This window comes from Clytia hemisphaerica, unplaced genomic scaffold (assembly GCF_902728285.1).
Source record: "Clytia hemisphaerica strain Z4C2 unplaced genomic scaffold, Clytia hemisphaerica genome assembly, whole genome shotgun sequence".
Classification (NCBI taxonomy): domain Eukaryota; kingdom Metazoa; phylum Cnidaria; class Hydrozoa; order Leptothecata; family Clytiidae; genus Clytia; species Clytia hemisphaerica.
In genome coordinates, this window is record NW_027104192.1 from 342,480 (window position 1) to 359,101 (window position 16,622).

Here is a 16,622-nt window from a genome sequence, read left to right on the forward strand (position 1 = left end):
CAATTGAAAGACTTGAGCTTGCAGATTGATCTATTTAATTGATGTTACATAAACCATGATCACATCCAGCTGAGATAACATAAATTAGTGTAAGGTTAAACAATGTTATACAGAAAAAGACAACTTAAGAAATTTTAGCGGGGTGAGTGGAAAAATTCTCAAAACTTAATAAGCGGGGTTGGAATAAAAAAATCCTGGATGGAGAATTTTTGAAAAGGAGGCTAATACAGCAGAATTAGTGCAAGAGTGGGAACTTTCAAAAATATTTTCCCTAAAATTAATAAGGGGGGGGGGTTGGAATAAGAATGTCCTGGGTGGTAAATATTCAAAAAATTAATTAGGGGGGACGCCTATGAGGTACCCAAAAGTAAGTCTTTAAAAAAAAGTTTTTTCTGACATAGTTCGAAATGTATCTCAAAGTCGGTATCGATTGTTCATGGTTCAGAAGAAAAAAATCGAGAGGTTTCAGACATACTGACTTTCAATTTTTCAAATCTTTTCCTTGATAAATTTTACTAGTTTACAAAATAAAATTGATTACTCTAGGGTCAATCAAAGGAAAATTTATATCCTATCGACATAAAAAACGACGGTTCGTCTGTCAAAATCTGTGAATTCATCCCATCTGTGCAGTGTGTGAATTCTTCGATAGAACGTTGTCCAAGAGCGAAATACTCCATCAAAATAATGTCTCCCTTTCGTTTCACCTTGCATATATTTACATCTTTCTCTACGTTTTTAAAAAGTTCACTAAAAATCCAAAACATCTCTTCACTCAGACACACATTTAATTCATTGTGTGTGTATTCACAAGTGTTCTATGATTGTTTTCCAGAAAACTGGCGAACGCTGCAAAAAAGAAATTGTTGCGTTTTATGTTTAAAGTTGTCTACTAATGGACATAGTCTCGCGATGGTATGATTTTTGACATGAAAAGCTATGTGAAACTGTTATGAAATTTGGGTCAGGTAGGGTCAGGTAGTGGGTCAAGGGTACTAGCGTTTCCATTGCGTGGGAACAAGAGTTTAGACCGGTAGGGATAAAGACTTTCATTCAATGAATAAACTATTCAGACATAGTTAAAGGGTGTTATACGCTCATAGCCATGAGATTGTGAGAGGGGATACAAGTTGTTCATAGGTCTGTTGTAACAAATGACATTATGCTTTAAAAGATTTAACAACCTTGTAGTACTATGGGACTTTCTGAGATAGGGGTAGGCAAAACAAGTACCTAGTAGCTTAAAATTAGTACTTGTTAGTGGGTAGGGTGAGTTTTCTTTCAAGCCCGTGTCATTGGGAGGAATGAAGCCCTTCATGGCCAGTGCTAGTATTTGGGACTGAGTACGTGAAAGGTAGGACAGAAATATAGAAGAAATAATGTTTGGAAAGTTTAAGGCCAGGATATAGAGTACTTGGAAATAGGTTTATGAGACCATTACCTACCAAGTAATGGCCAGGTCAAATGAAGTGGTAGGGAGAGATAGACTTTCATGTTCTTATAAGATGCAAGCATTTCTTTCTGGTTGAGTTGCAGGAGGCTCTAAGACCAATTTTCGCATTTATAGACGCAATCAAAAAGTCAGCACCTTGGACTGGCTACCCAATTCCCCTAACATAGCATGGGTTGACCTGGGAAAAGGTTTGTTCACTTGCCAAGTGAACCGCTGCGAGTGGGAATCGAACCTCAATTGCCTGTGCAGTAACCAAGGTCAGCGACCACTATGCCACAGCAAGAGGAAATTTCTCTCATATTGGAAGTAAGGCTGAGAAACTTTGGGAACTATGAAAGGAGATTTTATCACATAAAGGTTAAGGTACCTCTGCTGCATTAGGAATTGACCGTATTGGATTTGTTCTGTATTTCCAGCGATGGTGATGACACGATCAGCTTTTCCTGGTAATGGGTCTTGAATCTTGATGTCTGCTCCTGATCTTTGTCTGGAAAATAGCAATTCAAAAAAAATGTAGCTAGGTAGCTTAGATACAAATTTTTCCCCTCACTAACTAGAGAAAAAATAACAATGAAAGTAGTGTTGAAAGGGCAAAACAATTAACTGGAGTAAAAGGCATTAGACATCAACAAAGAACATTACAAGATAACCCTTTGTTAAACTACTTTAAAAACTCAAACAAATTACCTGATATTCCTGATTCTTTCTCCTCCTTTACCAATAATGGCACCAGCAAGCTAAAAATTGATGAGTTTAATTGAGTTTTTTCATTCTTTGTGTTTTTTTATGGTGTTATTTTTTGTCGCTGACGTAAATAGGGCCAGCGTAAGGAAGTGGAATTAAATTAGGGCCGGGCTAAAAATGGAAAAATAAGGACTGGCGCTAAATTAGGGTCGACGTAAATAGGGCCTATAAATTAATTATCAACACCACATACAGTTGAGTGTTTCACCATGACTAAGGGTGAATCAAAACAATTAAAAGGCAAAAAAAAATACGTACATCATTAGGAATGGTGACTTGAGTCGTCTCAACGTTTCCTTTACCATAATTTCCACCGTCACCTGTTTACGTGAAGAAAGAATTTGAATCAGCTTGTACCGCAGGTTTTACGAGAATTGCAATCTAGGAAGATATACTTGACTATCATCTATGGATCTTTTTATTGCTTCTATGATCAAAGACTGGCCCAACCAGAACTGCCAGCGGATGTTATTTGACAGACAGGATTTGTTTTATTAACAAAATGGAGACATGACCATTTCTATTTACTGTAATTCATTTTTTTTATTTGAAAGCTCTTGCTAGTATAATCCAATTGAGCCTGAATAAAATTTTTTGGAAATATTAGTAAAACTACCTTGATTAAAGTCTCCTCCAAAGTCTTGCTGTCCACCACCAAATCCACCGAAACTACCTTGATCCTGAAATATAGGGTAGAGTGAAGAATGTGTCAAGATACTCGAGCGATCAAAGAAAAAAGAAATTTCAGCAAAGTAATTGATCTTTTGTAGGAAATTATGGGAAATAGTAAACTGGAAACGTAGATTCTTCATAAGAGATAAGAAATAGCCTGCTGCAAGCTAAGGAAGGCTAAGGACTGTTGTTTCTTTATCATATTAACATTATGTGAAAATGCAGGCAAAGAGGCCCTTTTGTTTATTAATTCAAAGTAAAATGGACTTACTTGTGGAGGTCCATTGAAGCCACCTTGTTGATTATTGAAGCCTCCTTGTTGGTTATTGAAACCTCCACGGCCTCCACCTCGACCACCACCACGTCCTCCTCTCATACCACCGCGGCCACCACCACGACCGCCATGCATTTGACCGCCTCCATATCCACCTATAAATCGATCAATACATTAAAAAAAAAAACAGTACCCTGAAAACATTGAGTAGAATTTTTGTGTTTTATTATTTCTTGATAGTAAACTGTTTTATCATTTTTTGATGTACAACGCTATCATATTAGTCTTCCGAAAACAATGAAAACAATCTATTCCTACAGATACAGATACAATCACAAATTTCAGGTTAAGCAACCCTAATCAGGCTACTTGTCTGGCCCATTTGAAACCCTCATTTTATCCAAATATGTTGAAGAAAAGATCACAAAGCTTTATTTTCGTAAATAAGTTAACATATTATTTTAATTCCAGACAAGTATCAACAACAAAGCTGATGATTATAATAAATTTAATGGAGAAGGTTTTAAAAGACATCTCTCCCTACCTTGCTGACCTTGATCCCAAGGTTCCATGGAAGGGTCATATAAAGCAATGTTTCCTTTGATTGGTTGTTCTTGCATGATGGCCAGGACACGATGGATGACATCGATAATACCATCTTCATTTGGTGCTCCGATGGCTACAACACGTTCTGTTGAATTTGGTAAGCACTCTTGGAAAACTTTAATACTTGTACCAGTTGTCTGAAGAAAAAGTTTAAGTTTTGAAATCAGAAAGGTTTTGACTTGAAAACAAAAAATTTCTCTGGATTCCATACCTGTTCAAACAGAATTTGGGTCAGGAACCTGTAAGAACATTGCAGGAGTTCAATCTTTGCAAAACCATTAGACACATTCAAATAAAGAAGAGAAAATTTTGGCTTGAGATGCCCTACCTCTCTGAGCTCTTTGATGTTGCTACCAGCCCGCCCAATGACTCCTCCGACTTGACTTGAGTGGACGAGAAAGTTGACTTCAAGATTATTACCACCACTGTTTCCTTCACTATTTCCAGTGATTGGGTATGGTGGCTGAAAACAAGAAGGAAAAACTAACTATCGAAACTGAAACTTCAAAGTATCCCTAAAATTACACCATTTAAGATCAAGTTAGGATTTTAGCAAAAAAGAAATTTAATCAAAATCAATACACCTTTTCAACCATAGTTGCACGGTCAGGCGTGTGCCACTTTTTTTATTTAATTTACCATCCTAAACTCAATGCAATCATTTTTTTACACTTTTTTCTATTTTCTTTAGGTTCACAAAAGACAGTACAGTTTTAGGATGGTAGCAATGGCGGCTACGGTCAAAAAGGTGCAAACAGCACAATATCTGACCAGATATAACTTACCTCATGACACAATGGTAAACATTCACGCAAAACACTGATTGCACTTTCTTGTGATGCTGCAATTGACAAAACCCTGAAAAATATGAAGCATGATTTCAGTCATGATTTACTATGTTCTTGTCTGAAACTAACTATTTTTTGGTCACTTTAGTCATGTCATGACTGCACACTTTTGCTAAACTGTTTCTCTAGCTGCTAGAAAGTTTTCTTCTAATCAAACAACATATTCCAAATAGGAAGTTGAGCCCCAGGAAAGCGAAGCTTACATTTCAACTGGCCCAACCGAAAATTTTAAAAAATATTTAAACTAAAGTAACATTTTCTCCCGCCAATTTAAATTTGTTGTTTTGCATGGTGCAAAAAGGTTAACTAACCCCCAAGAATAAAGCGTTTATGTTTAAAATTGACTTTTCCAGGTTTTTGCCAGAACCTGGTCAAAAGCTAGCAAACCCAAACTTTTTATCAAATTTTGTAAAAAAGGTTTAGAGTTTATGAAAATCAGGCTGCATCATAACTTAAAGAAACTATTTGTAAGTGACTGACACAGCCCCCTTTAACATGATAGGAACATTGTGTTTATATAACTGAAGAATTTGTCTAGTACCATAGTTCTTAAATAAATCTGTGTTTGTTGCAAATACCTGAGCTTTCCTCTAGTTTCTTTGAGAGGAGGGTTGTGACAGAATGCAGCAGTGATAACAATTTCCTTTTTCCCCCGACATAAGCTACCCTATGATGCAGCCTGAAGGAATGAAATGGGAAGTGATGGGAACCTACCGCTCCGGTGCGTTGGTATCAGGGACACTGACCGTGGCATTGTACTATATTGTTAGGAAAATATAGTAGCAACAGGAAGGAGGGAGCCAGCAACATATCGGGGTAATCATCATTGGGTAGTATGGATTGGAAGGAGTGAGGTTGCGATAAGGGAAAAGGAAAACAAAACACAGTTAACATACGAAACAGACTGGAAAATATTTCAATTGCTTTAAAAATTATGTAACACATTCAAGAATCACAAATTCTCCGTAACAAATCAAGGAATGAAAGGGACAATTGACCCACAAGAGTATAAAGACAATAGTTTTCCAAAAAGAGTACACCCTAGTTAGCATAACTAACCTCTGATCTCAGTCTTTTGATTGTTTGTCCTCCTTTGCCAATAATTCCACCAGCATGCTATAAAAAGAAAAAAATCCTTATCAAAATACTTTGGCTAATGGCTTAAAGTGCAAAATTTCAGGACATTCAAATGACTTTAATCTGCATTCGGATAAGAAATGAAGCCTAAAATGACACTTACTTTACTTTGTAATAAAAAGCGTAAAGTGATTGAATCAGCTCTCATCTTTTTACCGCCACCATCACTACCTCCTCCTTGATTTCCTCGTTTTTGTCCTAAGTAATAAGTTAAGGATTACTGTTTCAGTAAATTAGGAAAAAGTAAAGAACATGGTTAAAGTTGTGAAGAATTATCTTATAACCAAATTTTGGCATGAAAGCTATTAAACTTATGAAAGTTCTTCAAATTTAAATTGACCAATAATTTGCGAATAGTTTCTTCAAATGCTTGGACTTAGACTTGTTTAAAGCATGATCTTTTTCCCATCCCTGAAAAAACCCACAATATCTCAAGATCGACTGGGTATCAAACTATAATTTACCAACCAAAGCTTTATAACCTTATTTTCCATCTTATTTAGCAAATTGAAAAGCTAATGTTTTGATTGCACAAAAACTAAACTTACCTTGTCCACTCATGCTTGTGTAATAAATCTAGAGTATTCAGTTTATTTGTTCACTGAAAATGAAAGTGAGACATTGATAATGACTGGCTGCTCTTTGCAGAGGACACCCGGTTCTGTATTGAGCGGTCTAGGAGTTGTCTCATTAGAACCTTCTACGCAATGGTTTATACTGCGACCAGCTTGCGAGACACTGACACACAGTTTTTGGATCGAGCGCGTTAAGTCTAGCGTGAACCACTTGGGAACAAGGCCAGCGCACTCCAACCTCATCCACGATGGATTGTGGAATCGATACCTAGCACAGTCACTGACAGGCTTCTTGAGTTTCTGTCTACCCAATTCCCCTCACATGGCATGGGTTGGCCCGGGCGAAGGTACATTCACTTGCCAAGTGAATCACAGCACCGAGCGAGAATCAAACCCCGACCTCCTGGACGGCAGTCAAGATTGATAACCACTACACTACTGCGCCAAGTGAGACATTACATAATATATTAGCGTACACTAACAGCCTTACTTGTTGATTCTTAACCAAGCAACATACTAGGGTGATCATTGAGATACTGCAAACAATGCGTTTTTAAATGTTCTGGTCAAGAAATGTTGGACAGCTTAAAGCTAATCAAGACACTAGAACTTAGAAATTATTGTCAAAGTAGGATTTCTGAATGAGTTTAAAAAGTTTTTTGAATAAGATTCAAGTACTGTTAAAGGAATAGTGTATTGCTACAGTTGAACTCGACAGCAAAGAAACTCGCTCATGTTTTTCCCGCAAAAAGTAAAACTACCCGAGTGAGTATTTCCCGTCAAGGGCGCGAGAAAACCGAACGAGATTCTAGTCTTGCTCAAAAAACGAGCTAGAAGAAAATGGCGACTGGAAAATCTTTATTGAGAAAAACTGTAATGTTTACGAGATCTTTATTGATCATTTTGTGGCTGAGCAGTGTTAATATTAACTGAAATAGGTCATATTATTATTGAACTATCATTATGGAAAGTTTCAAAGCATATTTTTCAGTGATGCTCGAGATTCAGCTGGATATGATTTTTAATGTGAAACTTTTAAGTGTCAAGCAAATAGGTAAAGCACCAAAATCATAAAGTGTTTTTATTCAACTATCTTTGTGCAAAGTTTCAATGTTTATTTTTCTATGATGCTGAAGATACAAGAAGATATTTAATATCAAGATTGAATTCTTTTGCTACAGTAACCAATTTATACAGAACTATCTCTTCTCTTGCTTTCAGTTAAATAACAATGTAGTCAATTTTGAACACTCAAGAGGAGAAAAAGATTTCTATTTTCTCTCGAAAGTGTGCATATATGGATCTGAGAAGTGAATGAAACTCATCAAGACAAGAAAGTCTTGTTCAAAGAAGATTTTCATGGTTCGTACTTCAAAATATGGGACATTTTTGTTCATCCAATGACTTGAAAAATCAACTCTGGAGACTGTAGTCTACATAACTTCAGAATACTTCGATAGAATCATGGAACGCGGATATTATTTTCTCGATAATAAAAGCACTGTATCGTGAGATTTTGCACGAACCAAATAAAATGAAGTGAAAAGTAACTCTACGATGAACGAAAAACTCTGGTTCTGAGCATCATATTGTACTGATTTGGAATTTTATGAAATAATGTTGAGGAAGTAGCAGCAGGACACATTGATTTGATTAAATTTAAAATCCTGTAACTATCATTGAAAATTAAGATCAAACCACTTTGTCTTCTTGTGCTTCTGGCATGGTTCGACTCTGAAGCTACATATCTCTGCATCCTTTTTGAAAGTCCTCGTACATGCTATGATTTGGGAACAGTTGAACATATTTTTCATGTACCAGTTTGTTTTGTTATGGATGGATATAGCTGCATTTTTTACAGTGGTATGGATATGCTGCTGTAAGAAGAACTGTTTACATTTTATTTACGTTGTTAACTTGAGTGATTGTGGAATATTGTGACTGGTGTTGTATGAAGTGACGATAAATACATATACTCAATGATAAAATTTTAAGATATTAAAACATTTTCTGCTAAAAAAAGGAAGTATTTTTTCACCAACAGTTTTGATAAAACTTTATTTTCTAGGTAACTTTTTTCCCTATGAAGTGCTACTGTGTGAAAAACTCTGAGGGTGCTTTAATTGAGAATTTTTTTTTGAATGGAAAGAAATATTTTGGAAGGCAACTTCAAAGAGGAGGTCATATTATTATTCAAATACTTTTGCATCACTCTTGATAAAAGTGAAGCCATAAAGAATTTGTAAATACTTATATAGTTTTCAAGTTTCAAAATCCAAATGTATATATACAGGAATTTTGTAATGTGATGTTATTTTTTTCAAAAAATGTTTTATGCATTATTTACTATTTGTTATTTTGTTCATCTGCTCTTGATGAAACACAAAGAACACAGGAAAACAAAAAAGAACTGTTTATATCTTCTCATCTCACTATCTCTTTGTGTATAGAAAAACTCTTGTGTAGTATTTACATTTGTGAATCAATTTTGGCATAGCAAAACAGAAAATTTCCTTCATATAAGTATGATACAAGACAGAAGAAATTACACGAAAGATTTTTCATTCCCCTCCCAACTTTTTTGTCGCAAAGTATTTTTCGGTTTGTTTACATTACGAAAACGAAAGTGAAATCCCGTTCGACCAATCAAATTGTAAACTTTTATCGCGCTCGACCAATCAAATTCCAGACACGTGACCATAATATTTTGATTTGCGTAGCAATACACTATTCCTTTAAACCCATTTAGTTGAAGTAACCTGCTTATATTTGATGAGTATTCACCAAACTATGAAAGGTTCAGGCTTTTCCTGAAAATATAGGCCCTGGAATGATAGGAAAGGCCAGATGCCAGTCTCATTTTTTTACATATTCTGTCCTTAATAATAAATAAACTGTCATAAAATGTCATCTGTTGATGGAAATGACCTGAAATTTTTTGCAGTTGTTCCCTTAATGACAATGATTAGTTGGCTAGAGAAGATCAACCAATATTTTGACAAGAATTAACCTTTAGAGCCCTTAAGTGGACATAATTTAGCATTTTAAGAGGAAAAAAACCAATACCCACTGAGATTTTTTGAGGCTATAAACTGGATTATATTATATTAAGGAAGCCTTATAGTACTGAAAGTTTCAAAAAATTTGTTGTTGCTGCGAAAAGATAAGCCATCTTGAATTTTGCTCCAGATCTGCCTTGCCATTTTTTCAGCCATTTTTGACAGTTACTCAAAGATAGAAATCCTGAAAATGTTATTTTTGCGGCGAAAACCCACCAGTAAGCCACTCCAGGTTAAAAGTTTGCTTAAAAAAAGTCACAAGGACCATCAGGAGATAGCTTAAAGTGCTTCCAAGCCCAGATTACGCAAAGTTTGCCCTCTACAGGAGATGCTAGAGATTTTTGGAGAGATTTTTGGAGAGATTTTATGAGACTCAATTTGATTTTTTCTGATTCCCTACAAAAAGTTTTTGAAATCCAAATCAGCTTTCTAATGTACGGAATAAAAATTCATTGGCTTTCAAAATCTGTTCCCACCAGAGAGTTCTTGATTTTAGCGGTCAATTTTCACTTAAAGTCTATCCAGATATAATTGGCAGTAACTTTTGATAGTCAAAATGGAAAACAAATAAACAGTCTGCGAAGGAGCGCCACAAGGTAATCAGATTTTTATGCAGATTTTGATATAACTATCAAATTTTTTAATGACATTGGGTCGATAAGCTTCAGACCCCCTCCCCCCTTGCTCTTATCGGCCAAAATTTTTCAAAACAAACTTTTAACTCTTTGAAAAAACAATTTTCTCCAATCATGTCCACCCCATCATGTTGATCTCCTTGCCTTCCCACCCGTCATCGTTGAATTTTTGTCTATTTGCACCAACATTGAGTTTGTTCATACCTGCATTGATATTGTTAATCCAAACGAAAGTTTGAAGAAAAAGGCAGCGCGCTGGCCAATGAAAAACTATTTTTTTCTCTATCAAAGCTAATCCAAAACTGTAATGAATAAATCATAACTATCATTGAAATACTCGTTCATCTATCTAAGATTGAAGGCAACAATTTGCGAAGAAAAACAAACCTTGATCACAAAAAATGCTTTTTTCAACACTTTTTTCCAACAAAAAAACAAATAACTTTTATAGACTTACCTTCCACAAACATTGAATAATAATAATAATAATAATAAAACATATTTATAGTGGCTGGCTATGCAGGGCTATGGAATAATTTTCAAACTTTTAGGCAGTTTGAAAATTGTCTCACCCAGTGGCCACTTTGGGGGAAGGGGTCAAGAACAGTAAAAGTAACAAGAACAAGAACTAGAAAAAAGAACAGGCTAAGAAATATAACAACCCGGTTTGATTAGTCGAGGAAGTGTTTTTTAATTGAATTTCTGAACTGGAATATTGATTTGGTAGTTTTGATTTCAGTTGGGAGGCTATTCCATAATAAAGAGCCAGAATTAATAAATGTTCGATCAGTGAAACGAGTCTTAGATAAAGGCACCACAACATTGTTTTCAGCAGCAAACCTTGTTCTCCGATGTCTGCCACTGACGAGATTCACCTCGTTACAGAGGTAGCTCGGTGCAATTTTGTGAATGCCTTTGAACATCATAATGGCTTTGTTAATCTCTGCCATTTGTTGGAAAGTTCTGTTTAGAGGAGCTAGTCTATTAACGTTACGCATTAAAGATTCGAATTTATTCCGATTTGCAGCTGACATAGCACTCCAAGAGTTGGAACAGTAATTGACATGAGGCATGACAAGAGCGTTGGTTAATAGCTTTTTAGTATCATCTGTTAGAAGATGAAATCCGTTTTATCCTGTTTAAGGCAAGATAAGCTTTGCTTCGGACCCTTTTAGCCTGCTCATCCCAGGTCATGTTCTCGTCAAAGACGACACCAAGATATTTCACCTCCTTTTTAGAGTCTATAGCATCACCTAGAAATCTGAGAGGAGGAACAGACTTGCATTCCTCAAATTTCTTGGATCTATCGAAGAAGATGACTTCAGTTTTAGAGGTGTTAACTGAGAGTTTACATCCAAGATCTGAGAGTTGACGCATCAGACCAGAGCGTAATAAGTCAGGGTCGTCAGCACTCTTGATGATTATTGTGTCGTCAGCATAGAGATGGTAAAAAGATTTAATGCAATCTCCTATATCATTTATATACAGTAAGAACAGAAGATGTCCTAGTAGTGATCCTTGGGGAACATCAAAAGGATTTTCTTTTGATAAATCAGACATGGTGTTTTCAAGAAGGGTGCACTGGAGTCTGTCACTAAGATACGATTGAAACCATTCAAGGGAGACATCCCAAAATCCGTAACAGAAAAGCTTCTTTAGGAGTATTCGGTGGTCTACAGTGTCAAAAGCCTTTTTGAGATCAACGAGTACAGCTCCGACATATTTACCTTTCCTAATTCTTTAAGGATAAAATCTGAAACGCAAATGACAGCAGTGTCGGTAGAATGACCATGCCTGAAGCCACTTTGCGATGATGAAAGTATCTTAGATGAATCTAGAAAATCAGAGACCTGGTAATGCAAAACTTTTTCAAACACTTTCATAGCGATAGGTAGTATAGAAATTGGACGATAGTTGTTAACATCATCCGTATTGCCCTTCTTAAAGACTGGTGTCACCCTTTTTTTCTTCCATGATTTAGGAACACAGCCAGAAGACAGAGAAATGTTAAAAAGATGAGTTAGATAAAAAGAAAGAATTGGCGAGCCAGCTTTGAGTGCCCGCGCTGGGATACCATCCTGTTGCCTTATTGTTAGCAAGCTGAGAAACAATCTTTTGAACAACAGACAAGTTAATTTTAGAGAAATTGAACTGATTTTTGAAGAAGCCTCTAATAATTAATATAAATGAGATAAGATAAGATAAAACCTTAAAATATCAACCAGAATTTACAACCTTTTGTCCAAGGCAAAAAGCATGCTTGTTTTAGAATGAGAAATATTTTTCGTGTCAGTTCACATGGAAATTTTTTCATCCAATCAGATTGCGCAATTTCACTTTCGCTTTCTCTAGCCCAATAAGACGCGGGATTTGAGTCATGTGATGTCTCTATTGAAAAACCCGCGCGAAATAAAAAAGAAATACAGGGGGTCACACTACTGGCTACAGGAACTGAAAGCAAACGATTTTAAGGCCAATATTTTTGGTTTTTCTGAAGGACAAAAGGTGTAGGAAGCTTTACTGAAGGCGGCATAAGGCTGGGACTATTTATTTAAAAGATATGGACAAAAAAGGCATTTTTTGGGTGATAATTAAGATTTTACTTAGAAACTTAATTCTCTTACCCCACCCGTCCCGCGCCACCTTGATATGAGCAAGGGAACCATGTTGGCCATCTCTACTGAAAATTTTAGATCAAAACAAACAAGGAATAAATTCCTGCAACATGATGAAAATTGGAAAAAGCTGGGTTTTGACTGTTTCTGATCCTAAAGTGCTATTTTTTGGTAATAGCTATGCAATTCATGTTTGGATTTCTAGAAAGCTTACGCATTCATTGTCAATATATTTTTCATTTGAAAGTAATAGCTTCATAGAATAAAAAAGATATAGTCAAATCTTGTAGTTGTAGGGTAATTTTCAAAAAAAATTTGCCTAAGTCCATTTTTGCATTTCGCCATTTTACCCTACGCAAACGCAGGTGTCCAGGGCTGCAAATAAATATTTTTAGACAATCGGACATCATGTCCGACAGAAATGAAATCCTGTCGGTCAAACTCAAAATCCTGTCGGTCATTCAGTGTATATTTTTTTTTTAAAGTTACGAAGAAAGCGAGTAGGAAAAATAAAAGTTACCTTTGAACAGTTTGTTACTGTATATAACAGAGAAATTGATTTGATAAAAGTGATCTTAGAAACACCCTTGGAAGTTACGAAGAAAGCGAGTCGATAAAAGTTTAACTTTGAAACACCCTTGAAAGTTACGAAGAAAGCGAATTGATAACAGTGATCTTAGAAACACCCTTGGAAGTTACGAAGAAAGCAAGTTGATAAAAGTTAACTTAGAAACACTCTTGAAAGTTATGAAGTAAGCGAGTTGATAAAAGTGATCTTAGAAACACTCTTGAAAGTTATGAAGAAAGCGAATTGATAAAAGTGATCTTAGAAACACTCTTGAAAGTTACGAAGAAAGCGAGTCGATAAAAGTTTAACTTTGAAACACCCTTGGAAGTTACAAAGAAAGCAAATTGATAAAAGTGATCTTAGAAACAAAGAAGGTTACGAAGAAAGCAAGTTGACAAAAGTAATTTAGAAACACCCTTAAAAAGAGTTACGAAGAAAGCAAGTCGATAAAAGTTAACTTATAACACCCTGAAAGCTACAAAGGAAGCGAGTATTAAAAGAATAGGCTAAGTAAGAGTAAGGGGTGTAAGAGATTTATTTTCAACTCTCAAGTTAATGGTTTATTCCTTTTTTCATTCGGACATCATGACCGACACAAAAGATTTTCAGTTGGTCAAATAGCTTTTTCAGTCGGACATTGACCGATGACCGACGCTTATTTGCAGCCCTGGGTGTCACATTGATTACTGTTCACACCATCCAAGAGACACCAAATGCAACGGCTAGAACAGCTTCAAAAATCATTCTTAAATGAAATATCTTCTTTACTGAACAAAATCTGAACTATTGGGAGAAACTAAAAACTCTAAAACTACACAGTCTGGAAAGGCGTAGGGAAAGATACCAAATCATCTATACTTGGTATATCTTAGAAAAATATTCTCCAAATTTCAACCACTCTGAGAACAAACAACACTATTTGGTTAGCAGGTGATTTCAACCTCCGAGATATTGATTGGAATACAGGGATCGAATTAGCGTATCACATTTTGCAATTCGCGATGCGTTTTTGGATTACTTACAAGCTAAAAATTGAAAATTTATCCATTTTAAGATACAAAATCATGCCTATCAAAAAAATTCGATGCACTTTCTATCCCTTATTTCAATGCCTGGAATAGTAATAGCATTGTTGGAAATACTAATTCAGTTCAATTAAATGAAGACTTTCTTCAACTATTCCGCTGTCAAAAAAAAGACTCTCAAAATCCCTAGAAAGACAGTCTCATAAGCCTGAATGCCCAAACACACCAGGAAGGTCTGTATTTATCCTATTACTCCCCCCACTAGGTAGAGGACTGAATATACCCCCTATTCGCCTTTCTCCCCCCATCAAGCTTGAAATTTTCACTTCCCCCCTGGCACCAAAATCTGAATCCCCCCATCTTCCTGGGGGGGGGGGATGATCCCATGTAAATTGGGCCATTCCAGAAAGTTTTTGTTACCCCCGTCGGACGACGTGCATTTTTTAATTTTTTCTAGCCTCAGAAATAATTTTTCTTTTCCAGTGGTGGTCGGAAATTGCGATAAAAATCCATGTTTTTTTGCAAAATCTGAAATTCCACTCTTTTCTGCCTTTTTTATATTCAATTGCCTTGGAAATTCATCTTATTCTCTCGCCTTGGAAATTTCGAATTTTGGTGAAAAATTTTACCCTTGGAAATCCTGTGTCGTCTGCCCCCTGTTACAGACAAATTCTGGAATGGCCCATTCTTTTCTAGATAATATTTGTGGGAATAGGTTTTGTAAAACCTCCTGTAAATTATGGAATAGACCAGACGTAATTAATCGAACAGTTGTTCGATTACCAAACTAATCAAACTTTGTCGAACTCAATCGAACGACAAAAGTTCGATTAATTTCTTTAATCAAACTTTTCAAAAGTCGCTAAAATTGTGAGTATTCGATTAAGTTCGACAAAACATATTAAGTTTGACAAAGTTCGACAAAGTTCGACAACGAGAAATGTTCAACAAATTCGACAAAAAACTCTGTTCGATAAAGTTTGACAACAAGAAAGATTCGACAAATTCGACAAAAAACTCCGTTCGAAAAAGTTCGACAACAAAATATGACCTCCTTTGGATACTACCGTCGACAGCCCGATTGGTGCCAACTGGTCAGGGGAATGTGAGGGTACACGTCTGCACCGTTACTTAGGGGTCCTTCAAAGTTCCTGAAAGTGTTGTCAAAAGCCGGCAAAAATTGCCAAAAATGCCAGCACCCTCCATCAGTCATCCGAAGCCTTTAAAAGGCTTGAAAATTGGTCAAAATTGGGAAAAAATGACTTCATTTGGGTACCACCTTGGACGGCCCCTGGGGGTCCCGGCCAGGGTTCCGGGGAGTTTGATCGGTACCCATTGGTCATGGGGATGTGAGGGTACACGCCTGCACCAGCGGGGGTGCTTCAAAATTCCTCAAAGTGTCGTCAAAGGCCGGCAAAAAGTGCGATCGAATTACACGCAAGTGGAGCGGTCTTCAGTTACTCGGGTTTTCTCAAATTTTAATTTGATTAAACTTGACACAGTTCGATTAAGTTCGATTTCAGTAATCGAACTTAATCGAACTTTGTATTTTGAGAAATTTGTGAGTATTCGATTAAAGTTCGACAACCGAACTTAGTCGGCCAATAAGGTTTGATTAAGTTCGACAAAGCTTGATTAAAAATACCGTTTGATTGGTTCGATTAATTACGTCTGGAATAGAAATAGAAATAGAAAGGGGTATCACCTGCTACAGAAACCAGAGGCTCCGACGAAAATGCCACCTTAAGGAAGTAAATTCTAAGGACAAAAACATTTGAAGAGGCTCATTATCTGAAAGAAGAAAAGGACCTTTGAAGCTTTTCAATTCTCTCCCATTCTACATTTGTAATATCACAAACTGCACATAAATTAAATTTAAAAGACAACTTGACCTTTTTCTTTCCACACTGCCGGAGGAACCACTGTTCCCGAATCATTATCCCTACAGGAAAGCGGATTCAAACATGTGAGAGAAATGGTGAATCATCAGATTTGACTCAAGAAACCCATCAAATGTAAGTAAGTATCAGACCCCCGGAAAAGTTTAATACCCTTGTGTGGATGTGTGTGATAGCCCAAATGCCAAAGTAAAAAGGGAATCTTACATACCAGAAAATGCAAACAGCAAACAGACAGACCTTGAGACAGACAGCCACCAGCAGCAGCAGCAAGCTCAGCAAGGGATGCTCTTATATCGGATGGCCAATAGTCACTTTCATTTTTTAATTTTATTTTTTTATCCACGGATCGCTGATAGTCACTTTTCCGGGGGTTAGGTAGGGTCAGGGTTGCTAGTAACGGCTTGTCACTGTGCCGGGTGCATACTCGGCGCCTTGGGCCCCGCAGGGTTGCTAGTAACGGCTCGAATTTCAGTCAGGTTTAAAAAAGGGGTACTGTTACCCATATTATAA

General features: G+C 36.4%; 1 protein-coding gene across 1 annotated transcript; it reads right to left on the reverse strand.

Annotated features, from left to right (window-relative positions):
• Positions 1 to 472: 472 nt before the first annotated feature.
• Positions 473 to 6,375, reverse strand: LOC136815132 (heterogeneous nuclear ribonucleoprotein K-like). Its single transcript, XM_067071576.1, has 13 exons — positions 6,283 to 6,375; positions 5,838 to 5,932; positions 5,657 to 5,713; positions 5,312 to 5,355; positions 4,535 to 4,607; positions 4,078 to 4,212; positions 3,688 to 3,886; positions 3,141 to 3,298; positions 2,814 to 2,877; positions 2,456 to 2,517; positions 2,141 to 2,190; positions 1,821 to 1,940; positions 473 to 849 (listed from the first exon to the last, which is right to left on the reverse strand). The coding sequence occupies exons 1-13, from the start codon at positions 6,293 to 6,295 to the stop codon at positions 819 to 821; spliced, it is 1,101 nt and encodes a 366-aa protein (XP_066927677.1). The 5' UTR covers positions 6,296 to 6,375; the 3' UTR covers positions 473 to 818.
• Positions 6,376 to 16,622: the final 10,247 nt, after the last annotated feature.